Source organism: Brachypodium distachyon, chromosome 4 (assembly GCF_000005505.3).
Source record: "Brachypodium distachyon strain Bd21 chromosome 4, Brachypodium_distachyon_v3.0, whole genome shotgun sequence".
Taxonomy (NCBI): domain Eukaryota; kingdom Viridiplantae; phylum Streptophyta; class Magnoliopsida; order Poales; family Poaceae; genus Brachypodium; species Brachypodium distachyon.
The window spans coordinates 37783507-37801197 of NC_016134.3; the positions used below are offsets into that span (position 1 = coordinate 37783507).

The 17691-nt window shown below is 48.0% G+C and overlaps 2 protein-coding genes across 5 annotated transcripts; one reads left to right on the forward strand and one right to left on the reverse strand.

Moving 5' to 3' along the window:
• Positions 1 to 1100: 1100 nt before the first annotated feature.
• Positions 1101 to 7226, forward strand: LOC100846549 (probable LRR receptor-like serine/threonine-protein kinase At1g67720). 4 transcript variants are annotated; one of them, XR_002960534.1, is made up of 10 exons: positions 1101 to 1545; positions 1634 to 2183; positions 2302 to 2768; positions 2869 to 3004; positions 3159 to 3230; positions 3315 to 3383; positions 3470 to 3541; positions 3678 to 3749; positions 3868 to 3959; positions 7087 to 7226. XR_002960534.1 is itself a non-coding variant. In XM_003578184.4 (9 exons), the coding sequence occupies exons 1-9, from the start codon at positions 1470 to 1472 to the stop codon at positions 3893 to 3895; spliced, it is 1542 nt and encodes a 513-aa protein (XP_003578232.1). In that variant the 5' UTR covers positions 1101 to 1469; the 3' UTR covers positions 3896 to 4216. The 4 variants fall into 4 exon arrangements, 1 of the variants encoding a protein (XP_003578232.1); XR_002960533.1 differs by lacking the exon at positions 7087 to 7226 and adding an exon at positions 4669 to 5221; XR_002960532.1 differs by lacking the exon at positions 7087 to 7226 and adding an exon at positions 4727 to 5221.
• On the reverse strand, positions 6481 to 8087 carry LOC100821653. Its single transcript, XM_003578188.4, has 2 exons — positions 7247 to 8087; positions 6481 to 6908 (listed from the first exon to the last, which is right to left on the reverse strand). Exons 1-2 carry the CDS (start codon positions 7655 to 7657, stop codon positions 6876 to 6878), a joined length of 444 nt encoding a protein of 147 aa, XP_003578236.1. The 5' UTR covers positions 7658 to 8087; the 3' UTR covers positions 6481 to 6875.
• Between the last annotated feature and the right edge of the window lie 9604 nt (positions 8088 to 17691).

Consider the following 17691-nt stretch of genomic DNA (forward strand, 5'->3'; position numbering starts at 1 on the left):
GGACCGAACGCGTCTTTCCAAGTATCGAGGTTAAGATACCCTCGGAATTCTAACCCAACCCCATCTCCCTCGAGCCCATGCCAACCAAGGTTAGGTCGGAGCCTCTAAACTAGAGTCCCATAGAAGGTTTTCTCGAGGCCGATCGACTTTCAGTCGAGAACGGCGCGCGAGAGCGAACCTTAGAGGGAGCACTCTAGCGTTCTCCCCTTGAGAAATTCAAGTGAGAGTGAATGGTACATGCCCCTATGGAGGTATTTATAGCTTAGGGGTCTATGACAAAAGACCATGCTATCCTTGAGGGAGAGAGAAAAGTGGGGACAAAATGGTAAAAGTAGCTCTTTGGTCCATAACTTTTGTGTGGACCATGAGGGAAAAGTGAGGGTTGGTCCATGGTCCACCATGGACCAAAAGCCTCGTTCCCGCACATTTTTTGCCCCCTAAAATTAACTAAATAAATGCTAAGAAAAGATGAAATCTAGAAAATGGTAAATTTGTCTTATCTTTGTCTTATTATTTTTTAAAGAGATCATCTCTTAATTAAAAAAAAATTTATGTCTTTTATTCGTTTCATTTTATTTCACGTTAGATTTTATCTAATGTGACATCACGAGGAGAAAACCGCCGTCAACACGTTTTGCGCGCCCTAACCCAGCTCTACCGGACCTTTGGCTACCGGACCACAGTCCAGAGCGATGGTGTGATGTGCATGCATTTTTCCTGCAATAAAATAGCCCTAAACAGTTTCGATCTCCGGTTCCATTTAATTTATATCAAATCCGCCGTTTCTGGTGGCACCGATGAAGGGATCAGGGTCTAGGGTGCTAGACTGCTAGTCAATCATTGCCATGTTCCGCTGATCGACCGACCCATCATTCACGTCGCGACACAGGCAGCGATCGAGCTGCAGCTAGCCTGTCCAAAGTCTTATCCGCGTGAAACGAAACAGGGGTGCTTTGAGGATTCGGCTGTGCCCGTGCGCCTCGTGTAGCAGTTGATGCAAGCACGTCTGCACGTCCCCCGAAAGAATCGAAGAAGAAAAAAAGATGATAGGAATGACTTGGCTCGATTGGTACAAGCAAGGAACAAACATCGACCACCACGTCCACGGAGAAACACGAGAAGCAACGAATAATCCCGTCTTGAGTGCCTGCCTGCCTCACCCAGTTTCCCCAGGCGCTTTCCATCCGAGCAAAGGCAAATGGCGAGCCCAGGAGGACCCAAACCGGGGGAAGATGCCAATTACGCGTAGATTAGATTATGTCCTGGCGGCCTGCCCTGCCGCAAAAGCCTTCGATGCAGCTGTCGGACTTGGAACGGGTCATGCAAGGAGGATTTTGAAGGCAGGAAACTTGTGAAGAAACTGCCGCCCAAGCAAAACAAAACAGAGTTCTCAAGCCGGCAGCGCAGAGTCGTCGCATCGCAGCTCGATCATTGCAGTTGCATCCCCAACCATCGGAGCGTTTCCCCCGATGATCCCCTTCTCCCTCCTCGCCGTCCTCCTCGTCGGCGCCGCCATCCAAATCCACGGCGCCGACGCTCTGCCAGGTGAAATTCGGTCACCTAAGATTCGGTTCTCTCTTCGAATCGTCGAGCAGCGAACCAACCAACAAACCTCCTCTGCATTCGTTGACAGGGCACCAGATAAACTGCGGCGCGGGCTCCGAGCACGCGGCCGGGAACGTGACATGGGTTCCCGACGGCCGGTTCGTCACCGTCGGCAACGCCACCGACATCAAGTCCCCGGGCACGATGCCGATGCTGTCGTCGCTCCGGTACTTCCCGGACACCTCGGCCAGGAAGTACTGCTACGTTCTCCCCGCGGAGAAGAAGGCCAAGTACCTGGTCCGGACGACCTACTTCTACGGCGGCTTCGACGGCGGCGAGTCCCCGCCGGTGTTCGACCAGATCATCGAGGGCACGCGCTGGAGCCAGGTCGACACGGCCGCCGACTACGCCATGGGCCGCGCCACGTACTACGAGGCCGTGGTGCGCGCCATGGGCAAGGAGGTCAGCGTTTGCCTTGCCAGGAGCGCCGCCACCGCGCCCGGGAAAAGCCCCTTTATCTCCGCGCTCGAGGTGGTGCCGTTGGAGGACTCCGTGTACAACTCCACCGACTTCGCGTCCTACGCCCTTAGCACGATCGCGCGCCACAGCTTCGGCCACGACGGCTCCTCCGTCATCAGGTAACTAATTAAGCCACGGGATCGATCACGATGGTGATTCATGTCACAAGTCTCTGCTGCAGATTTATTGTGCGTTTTCTTGATCATGTGATTCATGCGCAACCTGCGAATTTATCAGCAACCCGGGCGATCAGTTCAACCGGTATTGGGAACCGTACAGCGATGGGAGTCGCCCGGTGGTGGAGAGCCAGGGGAGCGTGGAGCCGGCGGCGTTGTGGAACAAGGCGCCGGAGGACGTGTTTCGGAGAGGCGTGACGGCCAGCCGAGGCGAGACCCTGGAGCTCCAGTGGCCGCCGGCGCTTCTCCCCGCCGCGAACTACTACCTGGCGCTCTACTTCCAGGACAACCGGACGCCGAGCCCGCTCAGCTGGAGAGTCTTCGACGTGGCGGTCAACGGCCAGGCGTTCTTCGCCGGTCTGAACGTGTCGACGGCTGGCTCGATGCTGTACGGTGCCCAATGGCCGCTCTCCGGGCAGACGAAGATCACGCTGACGCCTGCCCCGGGATCGCCGGTCGGGCCGGTGATCAATGCGGCGGAGCTCATGATGGTTGTTCCGCTCGGAGGGAGGACTAATCCTAGAGATGGTAATAACCGATCAATACAGATTTCCACACGTCATTGCTAACTTCAGTGCTTGCTCTCTGTAACAATGCAATTGATCCATGATTTATGATCTTGGTGCAGTGATCGGCATGGAGGCGCTCGCGAGAGGCTTCGTCAGTCCGCCATCAGACTGGAGAGGCGATCCTTGCTTGCCCCAGGGTAACTCATGGACGGGTGTTGCCTGCTCTCAAGAACCGCTTGCTCGAGTAATTTCCCTGTAAGTTACCACTAGTTAGGTTTCTTACAAATAAAAGGGTACTGCTACGTATGTAGTAGCTATAGCTAACAGTGGAAAAAGAATGTCAAGATCAACATTTATCCTCTCTCTTTTTTTCAATCTCTGAACAAGGCAGTGTGCATTTTTGCTGCAGCAACCTCACAAATTTCAATGTTGGAGGGTCAATATCTGACCACATTGCTAATCTGACTGCAATTTCGAGCATGTAAGCCTCTTGGCTCAAACTGATATTAGGTGTGCATGCAAAATTGAAAGTTGGGCGTTTGATTGGAGAAATGTTTTATTTCAGTTGGCTTGCGGGGAACAATCTGACAGGAACAATTCCAGATATGAGCCCGCTACATCATTTGGCTTCTTTGTAAGTACAAACATGCGCAATTAGCTAATTACATTGTGCCACTGATTGTTCCAAATAAACTAACCCGTTGCATTTCTGACCTGAAGGCACCTGGAGAACAACCGGCTGACAGGGCCGATTCTTCAATCGCTGGGAACTCTTCCAAAGCTTCAAGAATTGTAAGTGGCTTGAATATGCAAAGAATTTCAACACACACAAGTTATTGCTACATTATCCTTATCCGGCTACAATCTTGCCAACTTGACCTATTGCAGTTGAGCTCATCCGCCATATTTGTATTGTTTAATTTCACAGGTTTGTGCAGAATAACAATTTACAGGGCATCATTCCAAGCAACCTCAAGAACAGAATGGGCATTACATTCGAGTGAGTGATCAAGAGCGTTTCATTTTTTCTCTCTTTGAAAATCAAACGTTGTCTTTTAAGCTTGTGATTCGTACATCCCTGCAGTGAAAATGACGACAAATTTCTCTTATTTTGACAGGTATACGCCTGGCAATACCCTTAGCTAACAAAAATGTTACAAGGGACAAACAATAGTATGAGAATGAGGACACGCATATCTGGCTGGCAATCGTAAGTTCTGGTGTTTGCTTCTTTTCTTTTGCCCTTTTGGTATTGCCAATGTTTTGTTCTTTCTTTGTATTTTCTTTTTGGCAGATAAAAGTGTTCTAGTATATGTTACCGTACCCTATGAACTGTGCGGTACATGATTCAATTTATTTATCTGTATGTAAAGCAGTAAAGGTGTAAATTTGTTACATAGGCAAACAAGAAAAACAATTAAGACTTGCTCGTACCCCATGAAAAAAAAAACTTGCTCTTTTGTGCCATAGTGATGTTGGATCGGAACTCAACACAGAGTATGTCGATGTAGTGCTGTTCCTTATGTCTTGTGCACAGCTAGTTTCCCTGGTTGCATACATAACATCTGTAATTTTTCTCATTTGTCTTCAAATGTCAAAAAATAATTGGAAAGAAAGAAGAAAATAATTAAAGAGAAAAAAGGAAAAAAAATAAAGAACAAAAAGTCGGCACGATAAAAGAAAGTCGAACCTGCAACTACTTTGTTATATTACTCCCTCCGTCCCAAACTGAGTGATTCAAATTTGTCCAAATATGCATTTATTTATACTAAAAAACGTTTAGATACATGTAATATTTTGACACTTGATATGGGATGGGAAGAGTATTTTTTCCTTTTTATATTGATGCTCTGTTAGCCCACTCATCATCCCTCGACTATGTTTCATAGTCATAAAGGTTGTCTTGCATTTTTTTCGAGGTACGTGATTTTTTTAATGGGCCGGCCCATCACCTGATAAGCTGCATCCCTGTGTCAGTGGGGGTGTGATAGGATTTACGGCGTGGACCGCACCAAATGGTCCTCGTGAGCCGAGCATCACCCCGTCGCGATCCAGAACAAAACGGCATTGGCCCTGTACAACCGTGGATGGTTGAGTCGGCCTTAAGCGCTTTAGCGAAGGTCCTTTGTCACAGGCCTTGGGTAAGTTTAGGCCCAGATTGGAGGAACATGGAAGCCTAGGCCGAAGCGTCAAGATAACTGTTGTTGTTCGCTAAAAAAAAGATAACTGTTGTTGAGTGTCTCTATTCGCAGCAAACGTTTCTTCAGACTGGGAAAAGCTGCAGAGATATTACTGAGGATGAGGAGGAACGGAGCTGTACTTGTTGATCGAGCGCAGCGTATTATTGGTATTGTTGAAGTAGTAAATTGTCTATCCTTTTTTCATAAGCTCAGGCTTTTGGTTCAGACGGCTATCACATGCAATTCATCAGAGCTGGAGGCCATTCAATAAGACCACCAACATTGACCGTAAGCTCAGGCTTTTGGTTTAGATGGATGACACATACAATTCAATATGGTATCCCAGCAGTAGGAGATTCAACCACCAACATTGATCCCTCTAGTCCACTCTCCCAACACAATCTGACCAAGATGAGCCCCGAGTACAACACGCACCGCAGAGGCGCAGAGCGAGCTAGCAAAGCAAGCACCTGGCCTTTTCGCCGGGCGGGCCACGCGACGCATGCCTGCACTGCACTGTACTACGTACTAACCACGCCCCGAATCAAAGATACCGCCACAGCTTTTGGACCCGCTCCCTTCAAATCAGAAATCAGAGCGAGCGATCAGTGATGCCGCGGCAGCCCAGCCAGCTGCAGCCGCGGATGGACCCCCCGGACCCCCTTCTCCTCTCGCTGCCACTGCCATGAATTTCTTTCTCTTTTTTTCCGCCTGCTGTGCTGGGCTGGGCAGGGCAGACATTTGTTTTTGTCTGTGAGAGTATGAGGGAGATCAGCTGCCACGATGGCAAGGAGCGAGAGGTGGGGCGCGCGGCAGTGCTGCACGATTGACAGCTAAGTCACCTCATTGAATTCAACACTGTGGCCGTAGATCGCCAGGTAGGAGGAGAGTATTTTTTTACCGGGCGCAACGGTAGCTAGGTTAGGATGAAGTTCCGGCCATGTTGTCTACCGATGGGGCAAAGCCAAAGGGCCGGGCATAAACAAATGATAATCTTAATAAGACTCATTCTCATGATATACATGGCCTGGACCTTGAGGTCTGTTTATTGTTTAAGATGCAGTTGTCTTCGACATTGGAGATGCTTGGCCCGTGTCCTTTTTACTCCCTCCGGTCTCCGGAAGATGACAGAGGAGTTAGCGGATCGACTCGCGGTTGATCCATGATACTATAGCTCCTAGTAGTAAATTATAACATATAAGCGCGCACCTTGTCGCCTTTGGCTTTCCCCACGCCGCAACCGGCTCAAACTTTGGAAGCGTTCGGTCTAATATTATACTGCTACGTCCCTAACTTTGCAGTCATGTTTGAATCCTTTTTTTTTTGTAACGGGCCAGCTCAGCTTTGACCAGCTTGCTTGCTAAGCTGCATGCATGCGCACCATGGTTCAAAAATGGGCATGCATCCCTGGTTGATGGATTAAATCGTGCATGTGACGACAGAGTGTTGAAAGAAGGCAGCAGGCCTTCACTGAACTCAAAGCTGCAAAACATTTTGTACAGAGTGAAAGAAAGGGGGCCGGGAGAGGTGTGGCGATAGCAGACAAGCATGGGAACAGCTAAACAACGAGCACGTACAAGGACCACACCATGTGGGGAAAAATACATTTAACTGCCCCCCTTTTGAATACAAAAACTCGGAGCCACAGCTAGCTAGCTAGCTAGAGACTAGAGATGGGTTAATTTTGACCACATCCAATACAACCATCCATGAGCTCATCTACCCGGTGACGACCAGACCGAAAGCTAAAGAACAAAAATTCCCTTTTACACCAAAAGAAAAGGGTAACAAATTAAAGAGGGTAAACAGGGCTGTCGATCTCCAATTAACGGAGCGCTAGCTGATATATCGATCGAGCTGCCAGATCATCAACAAGCAGATGATGGAGTGATTAATCTTCCGGATGTCCCCATTTCGCTTGGTCATCGCATGCGTTTGTTACGGCTTCACTCTCTCGTGCCTCCTTGACCTCCAAGATCCTGAAAATGTGCATGCATGCATTTGTTGTCACTATATAGAAGCTAAAATTTCTGCGCAATCTGATTCTTTCTGTTATGAAGTACAGGAGCGTATACGATGCTTTATCCGGTTCCAAACTTTGAGAAATCCTGGATGCAGAAATTGTACTCCTACATAACAGTCCTACTCCTGCACAAGGGGCTTTGCTTGCTTGCAGGTTGCAGGTGGTTTTGAAGATTCGAAAAATATCAATGCGACAAGCAAGTGGGACAATGGATAGCACTATAGCAGAGAGTGGTACGATGTAAGTACTAGCGGAGGTACGTAGTCAAGATAAGATGTGACAGCGATTAATTACCAGGTTGGTTTCGGCCGACGACGACGTGCCGGCGCCAGTGTCGGCGGGCGGGGCCTTCTTTGGCGCCTTCTTGAAGCCAAGAAGCTCCTTCCACCGGCGCGGGGCGCGCCCGTGGCGGTCGTCGGCGCGCAGCTCGTCGCGCAGCGTCGACGGGGGCGGGCGGCCGCCGTGACATGGGCCGGCCTCACGGAGCGGCAGGAGGCGGCCCTTGGAGAAGAGCTCGTCGGCGGCCATCATGGGGCGGCTGCCGACGGAGAACTCGAAGTCCGCGTCCCCCGGCGCGCGCGGCGCCGACGACGGCGGCGGCTCCAGGGCGAAGTCGCTGGAGAAGGACATCCGCGGCGCCATGAAAGACGACGACGACTGGTGGTGTTCCGGCGGGTTGTACATGTTAACACTAACACATGCCATGCATTGTCCTCACGAGGCCAGCTCTCCCTCCCCTCTCTCTAGCTAGCGCCCCTGTGCTGCTCTGCCGTAGGCGAACCAGCTGCTGGCCCTTAAGTTAATTACCTCTAGAAGAGGAGTGGTGACTAGCAGTTGTGACTCTCTATCTAGCTGCTGATATGAATGTGTGGGTGGCCAATGGATGTACTTGCTATTGGTGAGAGATGTGAGGTGAGCGATGAGTAGTGTGGGGTTGGGGTTATATAGCAGGATGGGGAGGAAGTGAGGGAGATTGATCGATCTTGAAGAGGCCCAGTTTGGTTGTGGGCAACTGCGTCTGCGCTTATGCATGGGACGGGTGGATGGACGCGACGCGGAATGTGAGTCGAGGCATAGGTCGTAGGCCGCTGAGGCCGGGGTAGCATAGCATCTAGATCTGCCGTGGAGCATGATATGGATATGACCGAAAGAGATTTTAATGTGGTTTCCAGTGTTTCCAGGTCGGTCGCACGGTGAGGCTCAGAACGCATGGGCGATGCGTCCGCTTCTTTGGACTTTGGAGGGTTGTTGCTGGGGCGAAATGGGAGTATTTTATGAGTCATTACACATTGTTGCAGGAACATTGCCTGAGAAATATGTAGAATGGTATGTGACTTTAATTACTACTCCCTCCGTTCCGAAATAAGTGACATGAAAGCTTATTTTGGGACGGAGATAGTAGTATAGTGCTAGCTAAGGGATGGAAATGGTAAAAGTTCTAAAAATCATGAAAAATTAGTGGGCACCTTATGACAATATTAAGAGATGATCAAACAGTATTGTTGGGTGTAAATGATAGCAGGGTGTGTATGCTGCGCGCCCCTATTAGCAAAGGCCGGTATATAATTGGAACGAGTGACAAAAACGACATTTTTTAAATAGGTTCAGTCACTTCGTGAAGTGAGACCTTCTCCTATGCTACATCGAAAGGAGAGCGTGAAGCTCTTCGACTTTTGACCCATCGAAACCAAGCGAGGTTCCTTGGGTGGTGCTCTCCGCTTCAGTGAATTCCAGATGTGATGAATATATGAGAGTACAAACCCATGTGGCGTATTTATAATGCTAGGAGTCAATGACAATTACCATAGCTACTGTTGAGTGGGAGAAAAGGTAAAACTTGGTCTATGCTTTGCCATGGATCAAGTGGTGCATGAGATGGTCCATGGTGGCCTTATTCATCGACCTTCTTCCATCTAGTCCCTTCCTTTCTTCTTTTCCCCTCCTTCTTGGACTTATTTACTCCACGCTTCAAGCCTTCCCTCTTCTCGATCAGGTCCTTCCCCTTCGTGGATGGGTCTTATCGCTTTATTTTAGCCTTCTTGACCATTGGCTTGTTGACCTAACTTGTAGGCTTGTTAATTTGCGTAGTGCCTAGCTTGACTTGGTCTTCGTTGCGTAGGATTCATGACCGGCCCATATAAGAAATTTATTATGTCCCAACAATTTACTAATCAATCCCATTAGTATCATGTCATGATTAACTTCGAAGCTTTCAATATATCATAAACCCTCGAATTATAATTACAAATCAATAACACTAATTTAGTTGACACGTGTACACAGTTACTACTCAGAACAAAGAGGTCTAGAGTTCAAAACCAACATTGTTTGGGTGGTTAGTAGGATGGTTGACCCTCCTCCCCACCAAGGACCAAACCTTAAGTTTGACATCATGTGTCTTATAGAGATGGATCAATTTTTTTTCCAGTGTTGTAGTTGATTGACATGGCGTCAAAGGTGGCTTCGATCGTCAATCTCGAGGCTCCATTTTTTTTTCTCGCATTATGTGAGTGTTTGGGTTTGTGGGTGTTGCATACTATGTGTTCTAATTCTTATTTCTAGACAAAAAAGGAAGTAGAGCTCAAGACTTCACCATGATGTCAATAGAAGTTTATGTGAAGTTGTGAACCACTTCAAGACGTAGTTGGCTCTAAGACTAGCGAACAGAGCCTACACTGTTAAGTAAATTGTACATATCCCCTAGCAAGCTGGGTTTGTAACTGAGTTTTTTTATATAGGTGCACAAAATGCAAGTGTCCATTGAGACATTGACCTAGCTCCTTTGGTCCTCCCAAAGAGAGGGTGTTCGTTGCTAAAGTAGTGTGCATATGACAAGCTATATAGCACATCCCTAAGAGCATCTGCACTCCACTCGGCCCCCCATATGGCGTTTGGCCTGCCATATTTTTGGGCCATATGGGGGGGGGGGGGCGCAAAGAAAAATATGGAGGCCTGATGCGTCCCAGTCAGGCCTCCGATAGTAAATTCGAAGCAAATTTAAACTAGGCGATAATTCATCAAATTAGGCGATATTTATAAAGTTTGGTGACATTTCGTGGAAGCCGATGAGACTAGGCGGCGGTTTGACCCGGCAACCGCCATTACTCGCCTGGGAAGCCGAGGTGAAACCGGTGGGCGATTAATGCGTGAGGGCGATAAATGGCGCTGACAAGGCAGGCCCACGCCATAAATTGCTTCACCGGCGCCCCCACTCACCTCCCCGTGGGTTGGGTTCGGCCGATTTATTTGGCCGCGCTAGCTAAATTTTGGAAATAAGGGGGCGACTGGATCTGTTTTTGGGCATCGGCGTCCTTTAGGGCCAGCGGCTGGAGATGCTCTGAGTCCGGATAGAAGTTACATAACTAGCTGAGTCATCTAGCTTGCATTATAGGTACCGGCAAGGCGTTAGTTACCATTAGGATCTGAGTGAAACTTGGAAACAAAACACTAACCAAGTACTAACACCTCACATAAACGAACACTTATTTCCCTGAGCAAGTTGTTGCCATTCATGACATCGTACAAGACATGCATACTGGCACGCGATCGACTAATGATCCTACTTTTCCCCAAGTCCCATCTATTTTGGACTGCTTGTTTGTCTTGGTGCGTGCACGCGCGCACGTACACTGCAGCCCTGAGCCCTCTCAAGCTGTCACACAGATGTTAACTAAGCAGTGTTACAGAGAAATCAACGGGGGATTGCATTGCAGATACTAGAAAAGCTCCTCATGCCCGGACAAGCGAAAGCACATGCTAGTTTCCTTCGTGCAAATGGAAGCCAACGCACACATATAAACACCTCCGTACCACACAAACATTCTCTGCCGCCCCGTGCCATCTTTCCGGTTTTCAATTCCTATGCATATCAGTATATGTCCCGCCTGATAACGCCGTAACTCTGGTCGGTTGGCACGTGAAACGCAGACTGGCCGGCGCCACAGTGTCTAGCCCCGAGTGGCCAAACCTAGCTAAGCTGGATTAAATAGTGGCCGATGGCTTGACTCAAACAGATGGTCTTGGAGACACCACGTACGACAGCGCCCCGCCAAATACTTGCAACGTTTGAACGTTTTGCCTCCAAGAACGTACGGCCACGCTCAGTTACATATTTTGGATTAATTACTTTGCTATCTATACAGTACTAACAGTAGATGAAGCTGTAGACGTACATGCGTCCGCAGAGGAGACGGGTGGTGGCAACTTGACGGGGGCTTTGACCGGCAGGGGATAAGCTCGAAAAGACCACGTGATCCGGGAGGAAGATCCTCCCTGGCCTCTGGGGCGTACGGTCTCCCAGTCTCGGCTGTCCGCTAGCTAGCTCGCTCTGCGCGGCCTTCCCATCCGTCCGTCCATCGTCGGGTGACAAAGACAACCAAATTAACCTACATGCAGGCACTCATCTGCACTTCTGCTAGCTCCTGCCATGCGTACTACAAAATTGAAGCCTTGAGAGCCTGCAGGCCGCCCAGCTCGATCGTGCAGTTGCATGATGCAACCATGCAAGAACTGGGAGGTAATACGGAGAAAGAGAGAGAAGATCAAAAGATACCAATACAATCCGTCACCCATCATTTAGACCTAGCTATAGCTACTCGTCAATCAGAGCTTCAGTACGTTCTAAAAATACGGAGTACGTACGTTCGTACGTTATAACTTAGTCGCATCAGCTCGGTATTCATCGCAAAAAAGAGAGTATCAGTTTGGTCGCAAAAATAATCAGTCTGGTATTCATTGCACGACATTCAGAGGGAGTATCAAATGGATTTAACTCTTTTAACCATGAAATATTCTTTAGAGAAAAGGCAAAACCATGGCATATTCAAATGCATCTGGCCAGTAAAATCCTCAATCAACTGCGTAGGCCTGCGGCCGTCCGGGGCTATAGCACGTGGTGTGTGGATATGCGATCACATTGCTATAGTAAACTCGTCTGTCGGCTTTACCTGTTGGATAATTACTCGATCGCATGCACTGCCTGCCCATTAATCAGCCACAGCGTGAACTTGTCAAGGTGTCGTGCGTATATCCGTGTAGATTCTAATGGATCTCAGTGGTGAAGCTAGTCAACAGGAGCACTAGGTTCATATTGGAGACAGTTCTAATGTGATGAACGTTGAAAATAGGGATTTTCTTTAGACAAACAGGGCCCCGGCTAAATTGATAATGAAACCACAGTAACAACAAGGTTTCAGTGCGACATAGAAAAGGGAAAAAAAATCTCTATTTAATGGGTTAAATTAATTGAACCCAACCCAGCGCTAGTTATTTTTTCTTTGAAAAAGAGAATATTCTGCATCAGTCAGTACGCATAACCACTTTTATTGCTTATATCAAGTTCATCATGCTAGTGCATAGTACCATCCAACTTGTGAAATACATCAATAGATGCTGAAGATAAGTACTACTTCCCCGTTCTAAAACATAGGGTGTGAAATTTTTGTTGGCTGTCAAATTTTCTGAACTTTGGCAAAACACATAAGAACAAATATCAATATATATCTTCGTCTCAAATGAGTATTGTTAGATGCATTGTAATTTTTTTATAATACCTTGATTTCACACATTTATATGTTGATACGTTTTACTATAAGTTTGGTCAGAGTTTAAGGAAATTGACAGTTGACAAAAGTGGTATGTTCGCAATTTTTTAGCACCAGTCACATTTGAACTCTGTAAGTAGGTGTTGTGCGCTACCGACAGATACGAGGTGCGGTATAAGAAAATTAGATAGATGAATAGAAAAGGAAGCTGATACGCGTCTACGTTTTTTTTTTCGAAAAGGAAGGACCCTCCGGTCTCTGCATCGATTGATGCATACAACCATTCGAAGAAAGTCTCAAATAGCCATAATGAAATGCTGAAAGGAACAAATCAAGCTTCTTCCAGCCTAAGACCGGTGCGCCATCGAAATCGGTTCAAGAACCTCTGTGCCTAGATTTCATAGATTCCTGCGCCTCCGTCAGAAGCAGTAGAGACCAAGTACAGAGCTAATGGGATGCCCGGAGAATAACCTGCAAGAAATTAAACACTTCATGTTACGAAACACCAAATCATTCTTACAATTTCAGATAGACCAGCAAATCGCACAAGCCCTCCCCCCACCCCCCACCCCCCATTAAAAGGAAAAGAGATGTGAGTAATTTATCCACTCCCTGAAGCCTGCATGCAACCGACCAAATATATTAGTGATACAAGAAGGTGGAGGTAGATTTAATGACACAAAGACAAAAGCGCCATTGGACAATGGACACTGAAAATACAGATGTTGAAACTTAAGTAATAGGAAACGAAGCCGATACCATCTATCTTAACATGGATGTTGTAAAGAACGATCGATCCGTTATTCCGTCTGATTCGATGTTCACAAACTAGTACAAGTAGGTACATGCATGCATGGACCGGCCGGGAAGATATGTACAGTACGAGGGCAAGGCCATGACTCCTGCTGGCCGGTGGCCGGTACACTGGCTAGTACGACCAGGACAATGCGTCGTGCTTTTAATTCTTGGTCCCTGGTCAAAGCGGGCGGAATGATGAATAGCATCGTACGATGAGAACAAGATCACTGTGGCCTCGCCCGCGACGTACGGCAAGCAAGCTGGGGTTTACATTTCGGCCAAAAACAGATCGGCATTCTTCGTGAAGTTTACGAGTCTCATTACATTTCCGATTGGGCCGAAATTGGTACGACCGAGCCCTGGCCGACTGCAGGTACAAAAAGCGCATAGATGCTCTATGGAACATCCACCTTTCCCTTGTCAATTAAGCATTTAAGCATCGCCATGCCTGAGTTGAAACGTACGGCGCGGAGAGCGCCGAGAATATTGCGCATGCAGCTTATTGGCCGGCCCGGCGGCGACGGATCGATGTGCAGGCTGTAGCACTGTGTGCGGCACCATTCTGGATTTTGCGAGATCGACCGCGCGGCACCGTCGCCAAATTGGAGGGACCGATCCAGACACGAGCTGACGTCCAAGGCCTTGCGTGACGCGCCACGCACACGTCCGTACGTAGTGATCCACTCCGTATGTCGATTTTGGCCACCGTACCTATCCGCGAGCATGCATGTCGCGTGTCGGCCTTGATCCGCTAGCATGTAGGAGTAGCATCTAGCTGGGGGTAACCAAGCCAAGCACTGGCCAGTCCAGTGCATGTTTGCTCTCTCGATCTCTCTCTAGCTGTCTAGCAGTCAGGGGCAGGGCATTGGCTATCTACTGTTTCGCCATGTGAAGCCTCGGACGAATGGTCTCCCGGCTAACCTGGACTGGAGTACATAACCAGGTTTCCTCCGTGGCGGAGTGTATTCAGAGCAAGTAATAAACTTATGTGAAAAGGATTTAAACATTTACATTTTTGCTAAGTTGGAAGAGACAGGAAAAGAAGAGAGGAAAAAACAGGACGTACATTAAGAGTCGACTTCAGCATCGCCTCCATGAAACTTTGTGAGAATATAACGTCAGCCATATATAAATTAAGTACTCTCTCCGTCTCATATTTAACTGTCAAAATATTTCATGTATCTAAACGTTTTTTAGTATAGATAATGTCATATTTGAATAAATTTGAATCACTTAATATGAAACGGAGGGAGTATATTTTAATAGCTAGTTGTACTACATATGCTGGTTATTGGAATGACTATAAATGACAACAAAAATATTGGCAGCGGTTGGCTAAGTTATCATGGCCTTGCTCTCGCAGTGTTTCACTCCGCGTTTGTAAAGCATCACCCTGTCCCTGGCCTTTTGTGTAGCTATACCCATGGGAGTACTCAATAGTACGACCGCACTATATATCTAGAGGATAAAAACCAAAGACATTAATTAAACCAGTGGAGTGCCCAAGGGAAACCGATAGGGCTTTAGACGTAAATTACAACCAAAAAGGAGTATTTTATCAGACACTTGGCAAAGAACCATGATAAGCCGAACGTTGCTTTATACACTCGTTAAAAGCAAACAAGTGTCTCGAGAAGGACAATGGGCAAACAAAAAAGCACTCGGAAAAGCCACCGCCGTAGTTGACGGTGCCACAAACGGCGTCGAACGTTTTATCCAAACACTCGGCAAACATTTTTTTCCTTATTATTCTCTTTTCCTTGTCTCTTTTTCTCTTTCCCATTTTTCATGTGAATGTCAAAGTTCTGCGCCAGGGTATTTTTTTTTCATGAAATCACATATATTTTCATGTGAATGACAAAGTTGTGCACTGGGTTTTTTTTTTCGTGTAGCTATGCAGACATGCGTGCCTGGATGCATGGCTGGCTGGCTCATCGATCGATCAGAAGCAAACAATAAAGTGAGCTGATGCATGCAGATGCAGGCTGCAGGTAGCGATGGCTGGATCTACCTCAAATAGGGAAAAAGCATGAAGCTTTTGTGTGCGTGCATGGGACGGAGCGAGGTAGGATTTGACTATTTGAAAGGTTAGCACTTGGACCGGACCGTTTTTACTCCGGTCTCCAGGCGCGCGCCTAAAGTTGCTGAACGCGCGCGTATGCACGCAAGGGCTCCTCTGCCCCGTGGTTTGCGTGTGCTTGGAGCTGCACCGGCGCCCCTGTCGGCGTCCAGTTTGACCGGCCAATGGCGGGCCAGGTCAGGTCTTGCGAGAGCACATATCGAGATAGTAGTATATCCGGGTCCAATCGCAACCGGCCCGTCCATGACTGCGGTTGCGAGAACATGTGCCGCAGAGGCGTTCCTCTTTTCGAAAAAAATTAAGCAAGTAACGGTCAAGTTAGCACAAAAATCAACGATATGGATATTCCACATATTAAGCTGCAGGCCTCAAGTAGACAGAGTATGGATGACGCTCGGTACATGAACATGGTCACAGGCAATCATCGGTCCAAATATGGACGATATGGAGTATTTTATATGTTCATGATGGGCATTTTCTTTCTTGATAAGTGTGAGCTGTACCTTGTTTGGTCTCCGATCTTGGGGGCAAAGTGGCTGGAAACTGGTTTTGCATTGTCTGCATAATTTGGCCGACCCTGGTTACTTTAATCTCTGGAGCTTAAATTAAGGGGGTTTGAGTGCGATGATGTTCCGAAAGATCAAAAGGGTGAAGGTTGGGTTTGGCTAATTATGGTCACGCACAACATACATGCATATTGTCTTCTTGCGCCAAATAAAAAGAGAGAGAAATTAGAGTGACAGCGGGGCCATCCATGTGCAGGCCGCGCCAGATAGTGTGGCCAGTCTAGGAAAAATGGAGGATCGTTTGCAGCAAAGTTTGTTTGATTCCGAAAGAAGAACAAATGATTTCTATCAAGAGGTTGGAGTGGACGAAATATTCAAATGAATTGAATCCTTAGCAAAAATCCTTATAGATTTCGATCTTTTGATTTTTGGGGAAATGAAGAGAAGCTCACTAGATTCCATGATGACGCGGTCAGTGCGGCTTGGTTGGACTCTATAAAGCAGGTCGATGGCGACGTTGGGTGGCGGCGGCTATGTCCACGCCTGGACAATATATCTGCGAGCATACCTTGTCACGATAATCCACGACGTTAAGGTGAAGCTAAAAGACAAGATGCCAGAGCCGAAAACTAAGCGGAGGCTAGGAATCGCGCAATGGAGCTTTGGCCGGAGTTGACGAAGAAAGCTACATCCTGCTTGTCTTCTCAGCCGCCAGCAGCACGCAACCACCAATCTCAGCCGCCGCTCCCGCAACTATCTGCTACGAGGTCCTTTCGCCGCACGTCGTCGGGGTCTCCGCCGCTGTCGTCATCTCCTCCGCGTCCGACACCATCACCTCTGCCGGACTGCTTCCTCTCACTTGATAGGTGGGCCTCCCATGTAAGAAATCCCATCAAACGGCCTAATCTGCGAGTTTTGGCACTTGAGACACTGACTAAAAAATTGTGGTTCTGCGAGCAAATTAGCGAGAAGTGAGGTTCGGTGAAACGAATGTGCCAAAAACTATGGTTCCCTGAAATTTACTCTTTCTTGGAGCACATAGCTGGCTCTTAATCTGTAGTCCTTCTCTTCTCTCCCTCCTCCAACTCGGCACAAATATGATGTTTAGAAAATACTTGCTCTTAGTTTGGTTTATCATTGGTTTTCCGCCGTATTAGTATCAAGCCTTGAAGAAAAAGGAGTACCAGATCTTTTAAATTTAGCAATACCAGTATAAACATGACTAGCCGGACTTTTTGGTTCACTTCGGCATATGCAAAACCCTACATAGTCCCTCTAATTTGGTTTTATACCTATCGTGACGTTGAGGGGCGGTGGGAGGACACCCTGGTGTGGAACTGGTCGGCAAGTGGCTCTTGCTCGGCCGGATCAGCGTACAAGAACCTGTTCGCCGGACGGACCGCAGACCCGCTGGCGGCTCAGGTTTGGAAGACTGGGGTGCCGGGTAAATGTAAATTCTTTGTTTGGTTGGCGGCGAAGGACCGGTGCTAGACGGCGGATCGGCTGCAGAGACGGGGGCTTCCTCATCCTCCCCATTGTCCGCTCTGTGCACAAGAGCCGGAGACCCTCCCTCACCTCTTGTTGGGGTGTGTGGTGGCGAGACAGGTCTGGGAGTGTATCCTTGGGGCGTGGAACTGTGCGGGTTGGAGGCCAAGTGCTGACACTGATCTCCGATTGTGGTGGGCGGGCATCAATGGCCGTCGGGGGGTAATCAAAAGCTATAGGATGGCGGTCGCACTGGTGTTTTGGATCATCTGGTGCCACATGAACGATGTGGTCTTCAATGGTGCTTCACCGTCGGCTCGGAAGTTG

Bases quoted from the DNA above. Each gene is read 5' to 3' on its own strand.
- LOC100846549 (XM_003578184.4), top strand. From the start codon at position 1,470: ATGATCCCCTTCTCCCTCCTCGCCGTCCTCCTCGTCGGCGCCGCCATC. The intron at 3,231-3,314 runs GTAAGCCTCTTG...GTTTTATTTCAG, and splicing joins CTGACTGCAATTTCGAGCAT to TTGGCTTGCGGGGAACAATC. The intron at 3,750-3,867 runs GTGAGTGATCAA...TTATTTTGACAG, and splicing joins AGAATGGGCATTACATTCGA to GTATACGCCTGGCAATACCC.
- LOC100821653 (XM_003578188.4), bottom strand. From the start codon at position 7,657: ATGGCATGTGTTAGTGTTAACATGTACAACCCGCCGGAACACCACCAG. The intron at 6,909-7,246 runs GTAATTAATCGC...GCACATTTTCAG, and splicing joins CGTCGGCCGAAACCAACCTG to GATCTTGGAGGTCAAGGAGG.